General features: G+C 46.1%; 1 protein-coding gene across 6 annotated transcripts in view; it reads left to right on the top strand.

The window, feature by feature from the left end:
* LOC129817152 (SAM and SH3 domain-containing protein 1-like) overlaps positions 1-15,524 on the top strand; it is a 333,502-nt gene that overhangs the window by 302,841 nt on the left and 15,137 nt on the right. For 5 of the 6 annotated variants that reach the window (XM_055872103.1, XM_055872102.1, XM_055872107.1 and 2 more), the window contains 5 exons: positions 7,641-7,776; positions 7,938-8,356; positions 10,858-10,932; positions 11,110-11,253; positions 12,257-12,389. In XM_055872103.1, coding sequence (XP_055728078.1) covers positions 7,641-7,776; positions 7,938-8,356; positions 10,858-10,932; positions 11,110-11,253; positions 12,257-12,389 — 907 coding nt within the window. Of the gene's footprint in view, positions 1-7,640; positions 7,777-7,937; positions 8,903-10,857; positions 10,933-11,109; positions 11,254-12,256; positions 12,390-15,524 lie in introns of all 6 variants that reach the window. The other variant, XM_055872101.1, reaches the window with a different exon arrangement.

The raw sequence follows: 15,524 nt of genomic DNA, 5'->3' as shown, positions 1-15,524 counted from the left end.
CTGTGATTGTCCTCCTCTCTCCACCAGGCACAACGTGCCTTTTCTCTGCTGCTACTCACTTCCGTCGCTCTCATTCGGGCAGAGCTGCCTTCGCCAAAAGGCTGCAGATGGTTTGTGAGAGTGAGTGTGTGCGTCAATGCTGTGTGTCTGTATGCTGTGTGACTACGCGTGCCTCACTCTGGATATGCTGTGTGCAGCGTGACTAACCTGGGAGTAGCTAGGGCAGGCTCAGCCTCATGCATCATGATGCCTGCTTCTTTATGCTGACCTGGGAATGGGATGAGCGCGAGTCTGCTGGCCTAAATGCCTAAAGCTGTGAGTAACAAGTCACAGTCAACTGCTTCGCATGCTTAATTAGATTTCAGTGTTTTTTTTCTGTCTTTTTTTCTGAGGCGTGTTTGCAGACACAGTGAGTGTCCCTCTAGGTTTGCATCCATTTGCAAGGGTTTTACTGGCTATTCTCAATCTAGTTTTGCTTGTAATGTGCACCGTGTATGCTCGACCGCACAATGACATTTGCAGCAAGACCCAAAGCCGTTAATGACAGTGTGTGTGTGTGTGTGTGTGTGTGTGTGTGTGTGTGTGTGTATGTGTGCGTGTGTGTGTGTGTGTGGAGGCATGTGTGTGAGGGGTCATGACTGTGTGGCATTGTTCTACTGCTGACTGCAGCAGATTTTCACCACTGATTGATTTCCAGACGTCGGTGTCCCTCACGGCTGCATCTCGGGACTATGTCATTGTCACCTCGTCCTCTCCCCCCAGGCTGTTATGTATTGGCAAGGGACAGAAGTGTCTTTCTTTTGTCTTCTCTTCTCTCCTATTGCATTCTTCTTATTGACCCAGATTTACAGTACAAGAGATTATGCTTATGAAAACAGCACAACAGAATGCATTTCATTTAAAAGCAACGCTTTCTCTCCTGTACATAAAAGCCATGCTGCCTCGCTTTCACCCGCGGCTGTCCTCCGGGACTGTCTTGCACATGAGTGGCTCACTGCAAAAACAACGCACATACACCCTGCAACAACGATGCACTCAACACCAACACCCACAGGAATAATGAACCACTCCCGAGTAATAATATCCACGCTCCACTCCAGTAAGCAGGTTTATTGTCATGGATCTTGCCCTGGATGCAGCTCTGCAGAGTGGTCACGAGCTGGCACAGCCACAATGTCATCAAATCAGATTTTTATACCTAACACTTACCCTAACATGAACCCTAACCTTAACCGCACTGCTAACTACTGCTTAACCCTAAACTTAAATGATGACCCAAAAGGAAATGTTTGTTTTCATGCATTTTTACGTACAATAGAGCCAATTTTGACTGCAGCTGGTCCAGTTGGAGGCTCAGTTCTGCCCCCAGGGCAAGATTCCTGACAATAAACATCAACCTGCTTCCAGTAATAGTAATGTCCCATATGTACAGTACCTCAGTGATAAGCATTAGTCGGGTCTGGTTCCAAACTGCAGCGGGCTGGCTCGCTCTTCTCTGTCTCTGTCTCTCTCCTGTCTCCTCGTCGATTCTCTCGTGCACACGCGCACACACACAGACCTGTTATTACAGCACTGTCTCTGAAAACCTTACTCTGTAATGTTTTCTGGAGCGGTGGAAACTTAGCAGAATAGAATTCCAGACAGATGTGTGGGGTTAGCGAATAGGGAGGACAGTGGGGTTAAGAGGTGCAGGGATGAGGGGGGGGTCATTCTGCGGTTTAGGAGCTGAGAGGTTGTCAAAAACTAAGGGGGAGGGTTCATCCCCGGCCTCATGGTCTGATTCTGCTGTTGACAGAGGAATGGAGTATGGAGCATGCACCACTGAGACTAGCGGTGGAAAGAGGGGGCTGATGGGACACCAGCGGGATTTATGGGTAATGTGCAGTCCACAGAGCTCCTATGTCATTCTGACTGAGAATTCCCGAACTGGCTGGAGGAGTCCAAGGAAATGTGGAGGCCAGTCCTTGTGTCACCTAGAGTGCCTTTAGAAAGTATTCACACCCATGGACTTATTCCTTGTTTGGATGTGTTTCCACGTGGGATTAGAATAGATGTAATTGCCATTTTTTTGTCAACGATCTACCCAAAATACTCTAATGTCAAAGTGGAAGAAAAAATTGAACATTTGTAAAAAATTACAGCTGTGAGTTTTTCTGGGTACGTTTCTAAGAGCTTTCCCCACCTGGATTGTACAATATTTGCACAATTTTATTAAAAACAATCTTCAAGCTCTGTCAAGTTGGTTGTTGATCATTGCTAGACATCCATTCTCAAGTCTTGCCATAGATTTTCAAACCGATTTAAGTCAAAATCGCGAAACTTGTGTGTAGGCCAGTGACATAAAATCTCAATTGAATCCTTTTAAAACTCAGGCTGTAACACAACAAAAATGGAAAAAGTCAAGGGGTGTGAATACTTTCTGAAGGCATTGTAGGTGCCAGTATGCCCTCATGGCACAGTGCCATCCGTTTTGTCACCAAAGCCCCATACACTACCCACCACTGCGACCTGTATGCTCGTTGGCTGGCCCTCGCTTCATATCTGTCACCAAACCCACTGGCTCCAGGTCATCTATAAGTCGTTGCTAGGTAAAGCCCCGCCTTATCTCAGCTCACTGGTCACCATAGCAGCACCCACCTGCAGCACGTGCTCCAGCAGGTATATCTCACTGGTCATCCCCAAAGCCAATTCCTCCTTCGGCCGCCTTTCCTTCCAGTTCTCTGCTGAAATGACTGGAACGAACTGCAAAAATCACTGAAGCTGGAGACTCATATCTCCCTCACTAGCTTTAAGCACCAGCTGTCAGAGCAGCTCACAGATCACTGCACCTGTACATAGCCAATCTGTAAATAGCCCATCCAACTAACTCATCCCCATACTGTTATTTATTTTATTTATTTTGCTCCTTTGCACCCCAGTACCGCTACTTGCACACTCATCTTCTGCACATCTATCACCACACTGTTTAATTTGCCATACTGTAATAATTTCGCCACTATGGCCTATTTATTGCCTCACCCCCCTTATCCTACCTCATTTGCACGCATTGTATGTAGACTTTCTCTATTGTATTATTGACTGTATGTTTGTTTATTCCATGTGTAACTCTGTGTTGTTTGTGTCGCACTGCGTTGCTTTATCTTGGCCAGGTCGCAGTCGTAAATGAGAACTTGTTCTCAACTGGCCTACCTGGTTAAATGAAGGTGAAATAAAATAAATAAAATAAAAAATAAGGTGTCCAAAGCCAGCTGTTAAAGACATCCCTCCCTCAGCTGTTATCCTCAGGCCTGATGCATGTGTATCAATAACACCGGTCTAACCCAGCAGCTCTGAACTTGTTAGGTCACAGATGTAATACAATGCTCCAGTGTTTCACATGTTTTTTTTTTAAATTGACCCTTTTTTTAACTAGGCAATTCAGTTAAGAACACATTCTTGTTTACAATGGCAGTCTAGGAACAGTGGGTTAAATGCCTTGTTCAGGGGCAGAGCAATAGATTTTTACCTTGTCAGATCGGGGATTTGATCTTGCAACCTTTTGGTTACTGGCCCAATACTCGAACCACTAGGCTGGAGAAGCTAAGGGGAGTTGAAAGCCTCTCTCCAGGCCTACAGTACACAGCCCAGTCATACTTGCCTTAGTACTAACTCAAGCGCTCTAACACACTGGGCGTGTGTGCAATTGTTGCCTGCGGTTCAACCAGCGCTGTTTTTATTCCTTATTTATTTTTGTCCATTTTTCATTAAAAAAATGGTTTTATAAAAAATAAAAAAAGATATAGATTTTTTTTACTTTTAACTTTTTTTCTCCCCAATTTCATGGTATCCAATTGGTGACGTCATTGTTCCCTCTCTTTATGCTTTGCTGTAGAGATTTTTAATACCGTCGTGACGTCCAACTGAACTACAGTACCATCCTCTCTCCAAAGTCCACACACACACATACAGACCAGTGTTTCCCCTATATTAATTTGGCAGTGGCGGGCCGTCGCTGTTAAATTGAGTCCGCCGCTCCCAAAAATATAAGGTGAAAAAAAGAGTTTGAAATAGATTTGTTATATAATTTTCGGGTATGGTAAAACATTTTCAGTGTAAACTTAAATGACTAAACCCAGATAAAAGTATGTTGAAAAGATAATATACACTACCGTTCAAAAGCATTTTTTGTCCATTAAAATAACATCAAATTGATCGGAAATACAGTGTAGACATTGTTAATGTTGTAAATTGTATTGTAGCTGGAAACTATTGCAGCTGGAAACGGCAGATTTTTCATGGAATATCAAATTTTATTTGTCACATACACATGGTTAGCAGATGTTAATGCGAGTGTAGCGAAATGCCTGTGCTTCTAGTTCCGACCATGCAGTAATATCTAACAAGTAATTTAACAATTTCACAACAACTACCTTATACACACAAGTGTAAAGGAATGAATACTAATATGTACATAAAATATATATATGGATGAGCGATGGCCGAACGGTACAGGCAGATGCAATAGATGGTATAGAGTACAGTATATACATTTGAGATGAGTAATGTAGGGTATGTAAACATTATATAAAGTGGCATAGTTTAAAGTGACTAGTGATACATTTATTACATCCAATTTTTTATTATTAAAGTGGCTAGAGATTGAATCAGTATGTTGGCAGCAGCCACTCAATGTTAGTGATGGCTGTTTAACAGTCTGATGGCCTTGAGATAAAAGCTGTTTTTCAGTCTCTCGGTCCCACCTTTGATGTACCTGTACTGACCTCGCCTTCTGGATGATAGCGGGGTGAACAGGCAGTGGCTCGGGTGGTTGTTGTCCTTGATGATCTTTTTGGCCTTCCTGTGACATCGGGTGGTGTAGGTGTCCTGGAGGGCAGGTAGTTTGCTCCCGATGATGCGTTGTGCAGACCTCACTACCCTCTGGAGAGCCTTAAGGTTATGGGCGGAGCAGTTGCCGCAGCAGGCGGTGATACAGCCCGACAGGATGCTCTCGATTGCGCATCTCTAAAAGTTTTTGAGTGTTTTTGGTGACAAGCCAAATTTCCTCAGCCTCCTGAGGTTGAAGAGGCGCTGCTGCACCTTCTTCACCACGCTGTCTGTGTGGGTGGACCATTTCAGCTTGCCCGTGATGTGTATGCCGAGGAACTTAAAACTTTCCACCTTCTCCACTACTGTCCCGTCGATGTGGATAGGGGGGTGCACCCTCTGCTGTTTCCTGAAGTCCACGATCATCTCCTTTGTTTTGTTGACGTTGAGTGTGATGTTATTTTCCTGACACCACACTCCAAGGGCCCTCACCTCCTCCCTGTAGGCCGTCTCGTCGTTGCTGGTAATCAAGCCTACCACTGTAGTGTCGTCTGCAAACTTGATGATTGAGTTGGAGCGTGCATGACCACGCAGTCATGGGTGAACAGGGAGTACAGGAGAGGGCTGAGAAAGCACCCTTGTGGGGCCCCAGTGTTGAGGATCATCGGGGTGGAAATGTTGTTTCCTACCCTCACCACCTGGGGGGGCGGCCCGTCGGGAAGTCCAGGACACAGTTGCATAGGGCGGGGTCGAGACCCAGGGTCTCGAGCTTAATGGCGAGTTTGGAGGGTACTATGGTGTTAAATGCTGAGCTGTAGTCGATGAACAGCATCTACATAGGCATACAGAGGCCCATTATCAGCAACCATCACTACTGTGTTCCAATGGCACATTGTGTTAGCTAATCCAAGTTTATCATTTTAAAAGGCTAATTGGTCATTTTAAAACGCTTTTGCAATTATGTTAGCACGGTTGAAAACTTTTGTTCTGATTAAAGAAGCAATAAAACTGGCCTTCTTTAGACTAGTTGAGTATCTGGAACATCAGCATTTGTGTGTTTGATTACAGGCTTAAAATGGCCAGAAACAAAGGACTTTCTTCTGAAACCAGTCAGTCTATTCTTGTTCTGAGAAATGAAGGCTATTCCATGGTAGAAAGTGCCAAGAAACTGAAGATCTCGTACAACGCGGTGTACTACTCCCTTCACAGAACAGCGCAAACTGTCTCTAACCAGAATGGAGAGAGGAGTGGGAGGCCCTGGTGCACAACTGAGCAAGAGGACAAGCACATTAGCGTGTCTAGTTTGCGAAACAGACGCCTCACAAGTCCTCGACTGGCAGCTTCATTAAACAGAACAGTTCAAAAACAAAGACATTTCTAAGTGACCCCAAACTTTTGAACAGTAGTGTATATACATTTCTTTTTTACCGCAATTTCATGGTATCCAATTGGTAGTTGCAATCTTGTTTCATCGCTGCAATTCCCATACGGACTCTGGAGAGGCAAAGATCAAGAGCCATGCATCCTCTGAAACACAACTGCTTCTTGACACAATGCCTGCTTAACCAGGCCCACCAATGTGTTGGAAGAAACACCGTACACCTGGTGACCGTGTAAGTCTGCAATGCCTACCACAGGAGTTGCTAGAGTGCGATGGGACAAGGGCATCCCTGCTGGCCAAACCCTCCCCTAACCCAGATGACGCTGGTCCAATTGTGCACCGCCCCATGGGTGGTGGACTCTAACCAGGATCTCTGGTGGCACAGCTTCAACTGTGAGGCAGTGCGTAAGACCACTTCGCCACTCGGGAGGTCCTAGCTTTATCATTTTTAATAAGGTCATCTTTGCGAACTAACAACGACAATAATAAAATGAACTGGGCCCCCATTGATTTTGTTATTATATTTGAGTCACTCAGATGGAATAAGAACACTGCATAAGCCATGGCTAAATGTGTACAACTGCAGGAAATGTGCTTTAAATCAGTAAGTCTTCGCTCAGCCCCATCGGAAAATATGTAGAAGTTCAGGAAATTTATTTCAATACCAATTTTTTTCTATCTCTCTAAGGCCCATGACAAAATATGTAGAATGGCAAGGAAACTAGCTTTAAAACGGTGCACATTTCTGTCTTCCCAAATTTGGCCTGTGGGGCCAAGAGGAGGGCCTCTAAATTGACCACGCCATTGGCCTCGTCAACTACCAAGCCACTGCTGAGATAAATCCTTGGGGAGACACTGTACACACATACACATTCCCTCATAATGCAGCTCTGTGTCGGCACAATGCTGCTGTTCACTCCATTTAGTGGCTATTGGGTAGTCAACAGCTCGAGGCTCATTCCCAACAGGCAGCGCACAGACTACCGTCTGATGTAGAGACACGCCACAAATGCCAAGTTCACTGAATATCTGTGGTGAATATCTTCAGTGGCATCTCCTCGTTGTCGTCTCCCGTTCAGTGTTTTTCTTGTTTTGGCCTCATTAATGTGCCCGGAATATGTTTTTCGTAGAAACGTCTTACATAATGTTCTACAATGCAATATAAATGCCCTCCAACCTCCCAACCCTCCCTCCATGCTCTGATATCACTAGCTATGTCCACCCTAAAACATGCACCGTAACTGTCACCAACTCCCGACACCTGTGTGTTTTAACGGTGTGGTCAGTCTCTCCCAAGACGCGAGTGAATGACCTACAGTACAGTGTTGTTTCGTAAAGGTGTTGATATGGGTCACTGTGCTATGCCTATGGTTCCGGGGGTCCCTGTACGCTACAGACAGACCGTCTCTCCCCTGTGTCTCGGGAACCCCCGTGACGTCCCCTCTCTCCCTCTCAGTCTCGGGAGCAGTCTGAGGATGAGCAGTCAGAGGACTCTGTGAAGTTCAGACGGCTCCACAAGCTGGTCAACTCTACCCGCCGCGTCAGGAAGAAACTCATCAAGGTGGAAGAGGGGAAGAGACCCATCTCCGAAGGTACAGCCCGTGTCCGTACTAACCCAAACAGTGTACAGTATACTGTGTATTTAGAATGCCGTTACACTGTTACTATGTGAATGGGTCAGAACTGGTTTTGCTCTATTGGACATTGCTCTCTCTAATGGATAATTGGTTTGATGTTTTTCTCCTCCCTGTAGATTCTTTGAGACTGGAGGTGTCTTCTACCTGTGAGGACAACGCAGCCCTGTACACAGGGGTCCTGAAGAAGTCCAACCTGCCCCAGGATGCTTCCCTGTCCTCCCTGACCCAGGACCAGCTCTCTCTGGACGGGGACACAGACAGCCTGACCACCTCCCCTTCCTCCAGCAGCCTGGACACCACCTGGTCCGGACACAAGCTGGTCAAGACCTTTTCTAAGTCCAGCAGCACCCACGGCCTCATCCGACCCCCCAGGAGAGTCCCTGCTGGGTCTGGGCGTCTGGGGGCCGTCGGGGTGGAAGGTAGTGGATCCTCCATCTCGGAGCTGGACGGCTGTGGAGCCGAGGAAGAAGAGAAGGTGTCGTGCTCCATGACGGAGGGCGAGATGAGGAAAGCCATGACCTCTCTCTCCCACGGGGTAAGTAACGACACACTCTATGGCTTCTACGGCCTCACCCGGCCACGCCCCAGACCACACCCCCAGCCCCGCCTCCTTGTTGCCCTCGACAACGTCTCCCAGAGTAGCCCCAAACCCACCCGTCGCCATGCCAACTGGCTCAGGAAGCCCGACCCCAATTACGCCTACTCCACCAAACACCTGCTCTACCAGCGCTCCCGGAACTATGCCAAACCACCTGGGGCGCCCCCCTCCCCCTCGCCTCCTGCCCGCTGTGACCTGGCCAAGGCTAAGAGTGGTACGCTGGGTGGAGGGGGGTGTGGGGGCTGGGCGTTCCCCCCACGCAGGCTCCGCGGCCGGGCGGCAGTGAGCGAGCTGAACATCACATACGTGGTAGAGCGCAGCCTCTACGGCCACCTCAACTGGGCCCAGCTGGTCCGACCCGTCACCCTCAGCCGCGCAGAGCACCGCTGCCTATTGGAGGAGGACAGGGAGGCGGACAGGAAGTGGGCGGCCAGCGTTGACCGCTGCACCAAGCGTGTGCTCTTACGCATCCAGCAGAAGTCTGTGAGTTCTACCGTACAGTGGGGTGGGGATGGGCTACACGCCACCCCCACCTGGCCAGGAGGACCAAGGCTAGCTTCAAGGCTGCACAATAACCCTCCGTTTTAGATACAGCCACAGGGCTGATAATGTTCCCGTCTCCTCTACTTTAATCCACATGGACCTTGAATATTTAGAAAGGTTAGTTTAACAGAGACCTCCATAGAGAACCAGAACATTCCACAACCTTTAGATACGAAAGCCCTTGGGATTGTAGTTCATTTTCATGTGATAAGAAATAGTCATGGGATGTGCCCGTTCTGACTCAGGACGTGAACAGTGGGTACCAGTGTGACAGTAGAGGTAACTTCCGTTTAGAAATGTCACCCAGCCCAAACCCTAGAGGGAGTCTCCTGAGTCAGAGTGGAACAGGCAGAGACCTAGCTTTGATAGGTCACTGCTCAGGAGCTGACAGACACACACACTCACACACACATTCTCTTTCCTCTCTTCTTTTTAACTTTCTCCCCTCCCTTGTTTCTCTTCCTTTATATCTCTGTACTCAGTAGAAGGGGGACAAAGTATATATTTTCCGGCTCAGTGAGAAATAAAAGGAGAAAGAGAAATCTGGGACAGTGGCCATAAGCCCAGCTAAATGATCAGGGCTGGCAAGGCCAAACACGCCTCCACACATCGTTGAGAGAGGTGGTGTGATAAGGTGTAGTCAGTGTGCGAAAGTTCAATCCCAAGTCAATAACAAAACTAGCACGGCCGTTTTTAGTGGTTATGGTAGGAATCTATTTAGATCGACACAGGGGAAGCTTAACAGAGCTATTCTGCAGCCTTGAAGAAGCCCGAATCCTTGCTTTCACTTGTCAATCATTGGACGTGGTTCTTCATCCATAGATGCATGGCCATTCCATTCAATATGTCCAACAACATCACCTCATCTCCCGTCTTCTTTTTTGGACGCCTTCTCAATCGCTTCTCTTCACAAAACTATGGATTCCTGTGAAGTCCAGAGAGTGGAACTGCGGACATGGACACGATAGAAAGCAAATGGTCTCAAAGCTAATTCAGTGATAAGATGGCCAATCTCTCTCCTCAACGGTAACTCCCTGCTACCCTCATGACTGGTCCTATTGAAACGCTCCCTATCAAATGGAGAGATATGATAGATAGGCAAAGCCCCTTACATATCCCTCAGTCGGATACACTATACTCTCTGTGAGAACGTACTTACCTCAACCTCCCCTCTCTATAACCTAATCCAGTGTAAAAGTATTCATATCTCTATACAATGTGTGTGTTTCCAGAGACTTAATCCAGTAACCGTCCTTTCGTAATTAAACACAAGGGAAAGTTTGGTTTGGGCCATACGCTCTATATGACATTCATAAAGCACAATGGAATAATTCAGCGTGACCACATCTAACCAAATGATTTCATTTAATTTCACTCTATGCTTGCTCCCCATGGCTTTAGGTTTAAAGTAACATACACTTGCATGATAACAGCGACTCCAACATCCCCATGCGGATGATCTAACACAGATGGTCCCCCAATTAACTCACGTATATAATAAAGATAAATATATATATATATATATATGCGTTTCACGTCTGTTGCCTGTCCCATATGAGGTCATACCACGACATACATATATAGACGGCTGGAAAGGCTCACTCAGCAAGACCATATATAACATACAGCCATGAATCAACCTGCTGCCATTGTGACTCCGCCAAGCATTAATCATTGTGATTTGACTCTTACTGGGCACTCTTATGGGAGTTGATGTCATTTGAATAGATTCTAATTGATTCTAACTCCCACTCTCTCCACCCTCGCTCTAAATATTAATTCCCTCCCCTCCCTCTCTCTCTCTCTCTCTCTCTCTCTCTCTCTCTCTCTCTCTCTCTCTCTCTCTCTCTCTCTCTCTCTCTCTCTGTCTCTCTATCTCTCTCTCTCTCTCACAGAGGACGTGTAGTTTCGGAGGGTTTGACCTGTCCAACAGGTCACTCCATGTGGTCAGCGCAGGCTCAGAGCCCAATGTAAGTGCTAACAGGTTACTGATGACTCAGGGCTGAGGGGGCGCAATGCTTAGAGAAGGGAACTCAAACACTGAATGAACTATTTTGTTATTTCTCTCTCTTTCTCTCCTCCTTTTTTTTCCTGTCTCTGTGTTTTCGCTCTCTCTCCCTCCCTCCCTCTCTCCCTCTATCTCTCAGAGTAAGTATCCAGAGGCTATATACCGGGAGGTAGTCAAGTCTCCCGCGACGTCTCGTATCTCTCTGGGGAAGAAGGTCAAGTCTGTCAAAGAGACCATGAGGAAACGCATGTCCAAGAAGTACAGCAGCCCACTGTCTGAACAGGTACACACACACACACACACACACACACACACACACACACACACACACACACACACACACACACACACACACACACACACACACACACACACTAAGATCCCAACTTTCAAGAGGCTTGATCCAAGATCCTGTTATTCATAGTCATTCTGGGCTTTACATATGTGTGTGGGTGGACGTGTTTGTGTTGGTTACAAACTAAATACCCAGCTCTCTCACACACAAACAGACGCACACACACACACACACACAGCTGGGACTATCTTGGAGCTGTCCACATTCTGGTCTCAGCTCTCTCAGGCCCAGGACAGGACTCGGGGTGTAGGGTGGGGTGTGTATGGAAGTGGCTGAGCTCATCCAGGGAGACAAGCCTCACGCATACCAGGCCAGCGCTCTGAGACAAGGGGCCTTTGGCTCTGGGACTGTGTGGGCGTGTGCATGCGCATGTGTATGTGTGTGTGGCTCATTCGTATCACATGAGCATTCACATTCAAACAATGGACAACTACAGTATTGGTTTTGGCCTAGTCTCTAGGCTGTCAGAGGGTACAGTACTGTCAAAGCCTAGGGAGTGCCACATCCTTAGACCGCCGCTGCAAACCAGTTCCCTCAGAGATGAATAGCAGAGATAGTTGGAACGTCCATGCAGTGACCCAGAAAAAGGTTGGGTTAGTTATGAATATGTTGCTTGGAAAGAGCAGGCAGGAGACTAAATTACCTCCAACTTCACTCGAAAGACTATTTTACATGCCACGCTGCCATCTAGTGGCTGTGATGAATTACCCTTCAGTATAGCTGCTGTCATGTGTATGATACTGTGAGCGCTACCTATCACTGATACTGGCATCTGTGTCTCTGTCTCTTAATCTCTCTTTCTCGATCTCTCTCTCTCCCCTCTCCTCTTTGCTTCTACCTTTCTGCCCCAACCTGCTCCATACCTCTCCTACCCCCCCGCCTTCATCTGTACCCTTCCTCCCCCTCTCTTCGCCTTCCTCCCTCCCTCCAGTCGAGCGCAGATGGTGCTCCCAGCTCCCCCCAGTCCCCCCAGCCAGACACAGATTCTCTGGAGAAACCCAAACTCAAGGCTGGAGGATCAGTGGAGAGCCTCCGGAGCTCCCTCAGCGGACAGAGCTCCATGAGTAAGTAGTGTGTGTGTGTGTGTGTGTGTGTGTGTGTGTGTGTGTGTGTGTGTGTGTGTGTGTGTGTGTGTGTGTGTGTGTGTGTGTGTGTGTGTGTGTGTGTGTGTGTGTGTGTGTGTGTGTGTGTGTGTGTGTGTGCGCATTTGTGTGTGAGAAATAAGTGCACAAACACAAACACACTCTAAGTGCACGACACAATGGGGCACTGTCATCACATCTCCCGGGCAACATTCACTCAATCTTATCTACACAGATAATCCCGAAGTGATTTAAACCATAAATACCCTTTATCAAGCCTGCCGTGTCAGTTAGAATACGTTACGTCATCATTGTTGTTATGAGCTTGTCTCCTATCATTCCAGCTCTCTCACGGTCACACCCGTTCCCATTGGAGGGTTTAGAGATGCCACGGGAGATCATGTGGTCCTATCTGATGAGAGTGTCTTCTCACGTTAGTGACTGATCATGATCTGAGCACGGCATGTGTTCAGACAGAGCACCAATAACTCTTCTATCTGTCTCTCATGTGTTGATGTTGGAGTTAGACTGAGGGCTGTGAAGGCTGGGTTGATGCTTGTTAAACATTTATCCATACCAGTCAAACGTTTGGACACACCTAGTCATTCAAGGTTTTTTCTTTATTTTTTTACTATTTTCTACATTGGAGAATAATAGTGAAGACATCAAAACTATGAAATAACACATAAGGAATCATGTAATTACCAAAAAAGTGTTAAACAAATCAAAATATTTTTTCGATTTTTTTCAGATTCTTCAAAGTAGCCACCCTTTGCCTTGTTGACAGCTTTGCACACTCTTTTGGCATTCTCTCAACCAGCTTCTCTCAACCAGCTTCATGTGGTAGTCACCTGGAATGCATTTCAATTAACAGGTGTGCCTTCTTAAAAGTGAATTGTGGAATTTCTTTCCTTCTTAATGCGTTTGAGACAATCAGTTGAGTTGTGACAAGGTAGGGGTGGTATACAGAAGATAGCCCTATTTGGTAAAAGACCAAGTCCATATAATGGCAAGAACAGCTCAAATAAGCAAAGCGAAATGACAGTCCATCATTACTTTAAGACATAAAGGTCAGTCAATCCTCAACATTTTAAGAACTTTGAAAGTTTCTTCAAGTGCAGTTGCAAAAACCATCAAGCGCTATGATGAAACTGGCTCTCATGAGGACCGCCACATGAAAGGAATAACCAGAGTTACCTCTTCTGCAGAGGATAAGTTCATTAGAGTTACCAGCCTCAGAAATTGCAGCCCAAATAAATACTTCACAGAGTTCAAGTGACAGACACATCTCAACATCAACTGTTCAAAGGAGACTGCATGAATCAGGCTTTCATGGTCGAATTTCTGCAAAGAAACCACTACTAAAGGACACCAATAAGAAGAAGAGACTTGTTTGGGCCAAGAAACACGAGCAATGGTTATGAGACCAGTGGAAATCTGTCCTTTGGTCTGATGAGTCCAAATTTGAGATTTTTGGTTCCAACAGCCATGTCTTTGTGAGACGCAGAGTAGGTGAACGGATGATCTCCACATGTGTGGTTCCCACCGTGAAGCATGGAGGAGAAGGTGCGCTGGTGTGGGGGTGCTTTGCTGGTGACACTGTCAGTGATTTACAGTTGAAGTCGGAAGTTTACATACACTTAGGTTGGAGTCATTAAAACTAGTTTTTCAACCACTCAACACATTTCTTGTTAACAAACTATAGTTTTGGCAAGTCGGTTAGGACATCTACTTTGTGCAGTACACAAGTCATTTTTCCAACAATTGTTTACAGACAGATTATTGCACTTATAATCCACTGTATCACAATTCCAGTGGGTCAGAAGTTTACATACGCTAAGTTGACTGTGCCTTTAAACAGCTTGGAAAATTCCAGAAAATTATGTCATGGCTTGTCATGTCATGATGTCACATGATGTCATGTCAAACTCAGTGCCTCTTTTGCTTGACGTCATGTGAAAATCAAACGAAATCAGCTAAGACCCAGAAATAAAAATTATAGGCCTCCACAATTCTGGTACATCCTTGGGAGCAATTTCCAAATGCCTGAAGGTACCACGTTCATCTGTACAAACAATAGTGCAAGTATAAACACCATGGAACCATGCAGCCGTCATACCGCTCAGGAAGGAGACACGTTCTGTCTCCTAGAGATGAACGTACTTTGGTGCGAAAAATGTAAATCAATCCTAGAACAACAGAAAAGGACCTTGTGAAGATGCTGGAGGAAACCGGTACAAAAGTATCTACATCCACAGGAAAATGAGTCCTATATCGTCATAACCTGAAAGGCCCTCCGCAAGGAAGAAGCCACTGCTCCAAAACCGCCATAAAAAAGCCAGACTACGGTTTGCAACTGCACATGGGGACAAGGATCGTACTTTTTGGAGAAATGTGCTCTGGTCTGATGAAACAAAAATATAACTGTTTGGCCATAATGACAATCATTATGTTAGGAGGAAAAAGGGTGAGGCTTGCAAGCCGAAGAACACCATCCCAACTGTGAAGCACGGGGGTGGCAGCATCATGTTGTGGCGGTGCTTTGCTGCAGGAGGGACGGGTGCACTTCACAAAATAGATGGCATCATGAGGCAGGACAATTATGTGGATATATTGAAGCAACATCTCAAGACATCAGTCAGGAAGTGAAAGTTTGTTCAGAAATGGGTCTTCCAAATGTACAATAACCCCAAGCATACTTCCAAAGTTGGGGCAAAATAGCTTAAGGACAACAAAGTCAAGGTATTGGAGTGGCCATCAGAAAGCCCTGACCTTAATCCTATAGAAAATGTGTGGGCAGAACTGAAAAAGCGTGTGCAAGCAAGGAGGCCTACAATCCTGACCCAGTTACACCAGCTGTCAGGAGGAATGAGCCAAAAATTCACCCAACTTATTGTGGGAAGCTTATGGAAGGCTACCCGTAACGTTGACCAAAGTTAAACAATTTAAAGGCAATGCTACCAAATACTAATTGAGTGTATGTAAACTTTTGACCCACTTGGAATTTTATGAAAGAAATAGAAGCTGAAATAAATCATTCTTTCTACTATTATTTTGACATTTCACATTCTTAAACTAAAGGGGTGATCCTTACTGACCTAAAACAGGGAATTTTTA

Source organism: Salvelinus fontinalis, chromosome 20 (genome assembly GCF_029448725.1).
Source record: "Salvelinus fontinalis isolate EN_2023a chromosome 20, ASM2944872v1, whole genome shotgun sequence".
Taxonomy (NCBI): Eukaryota; Metazoa; Chordata; class Actinopteri; order Salmoniformes; family Salmonidae; genus Salvelinus; species Salvelinus fontinalis.
Note: the sequence above shows the minus strand (reverse complement) of the source record. Positions and strands in the feature narration are given on the sequence as shown.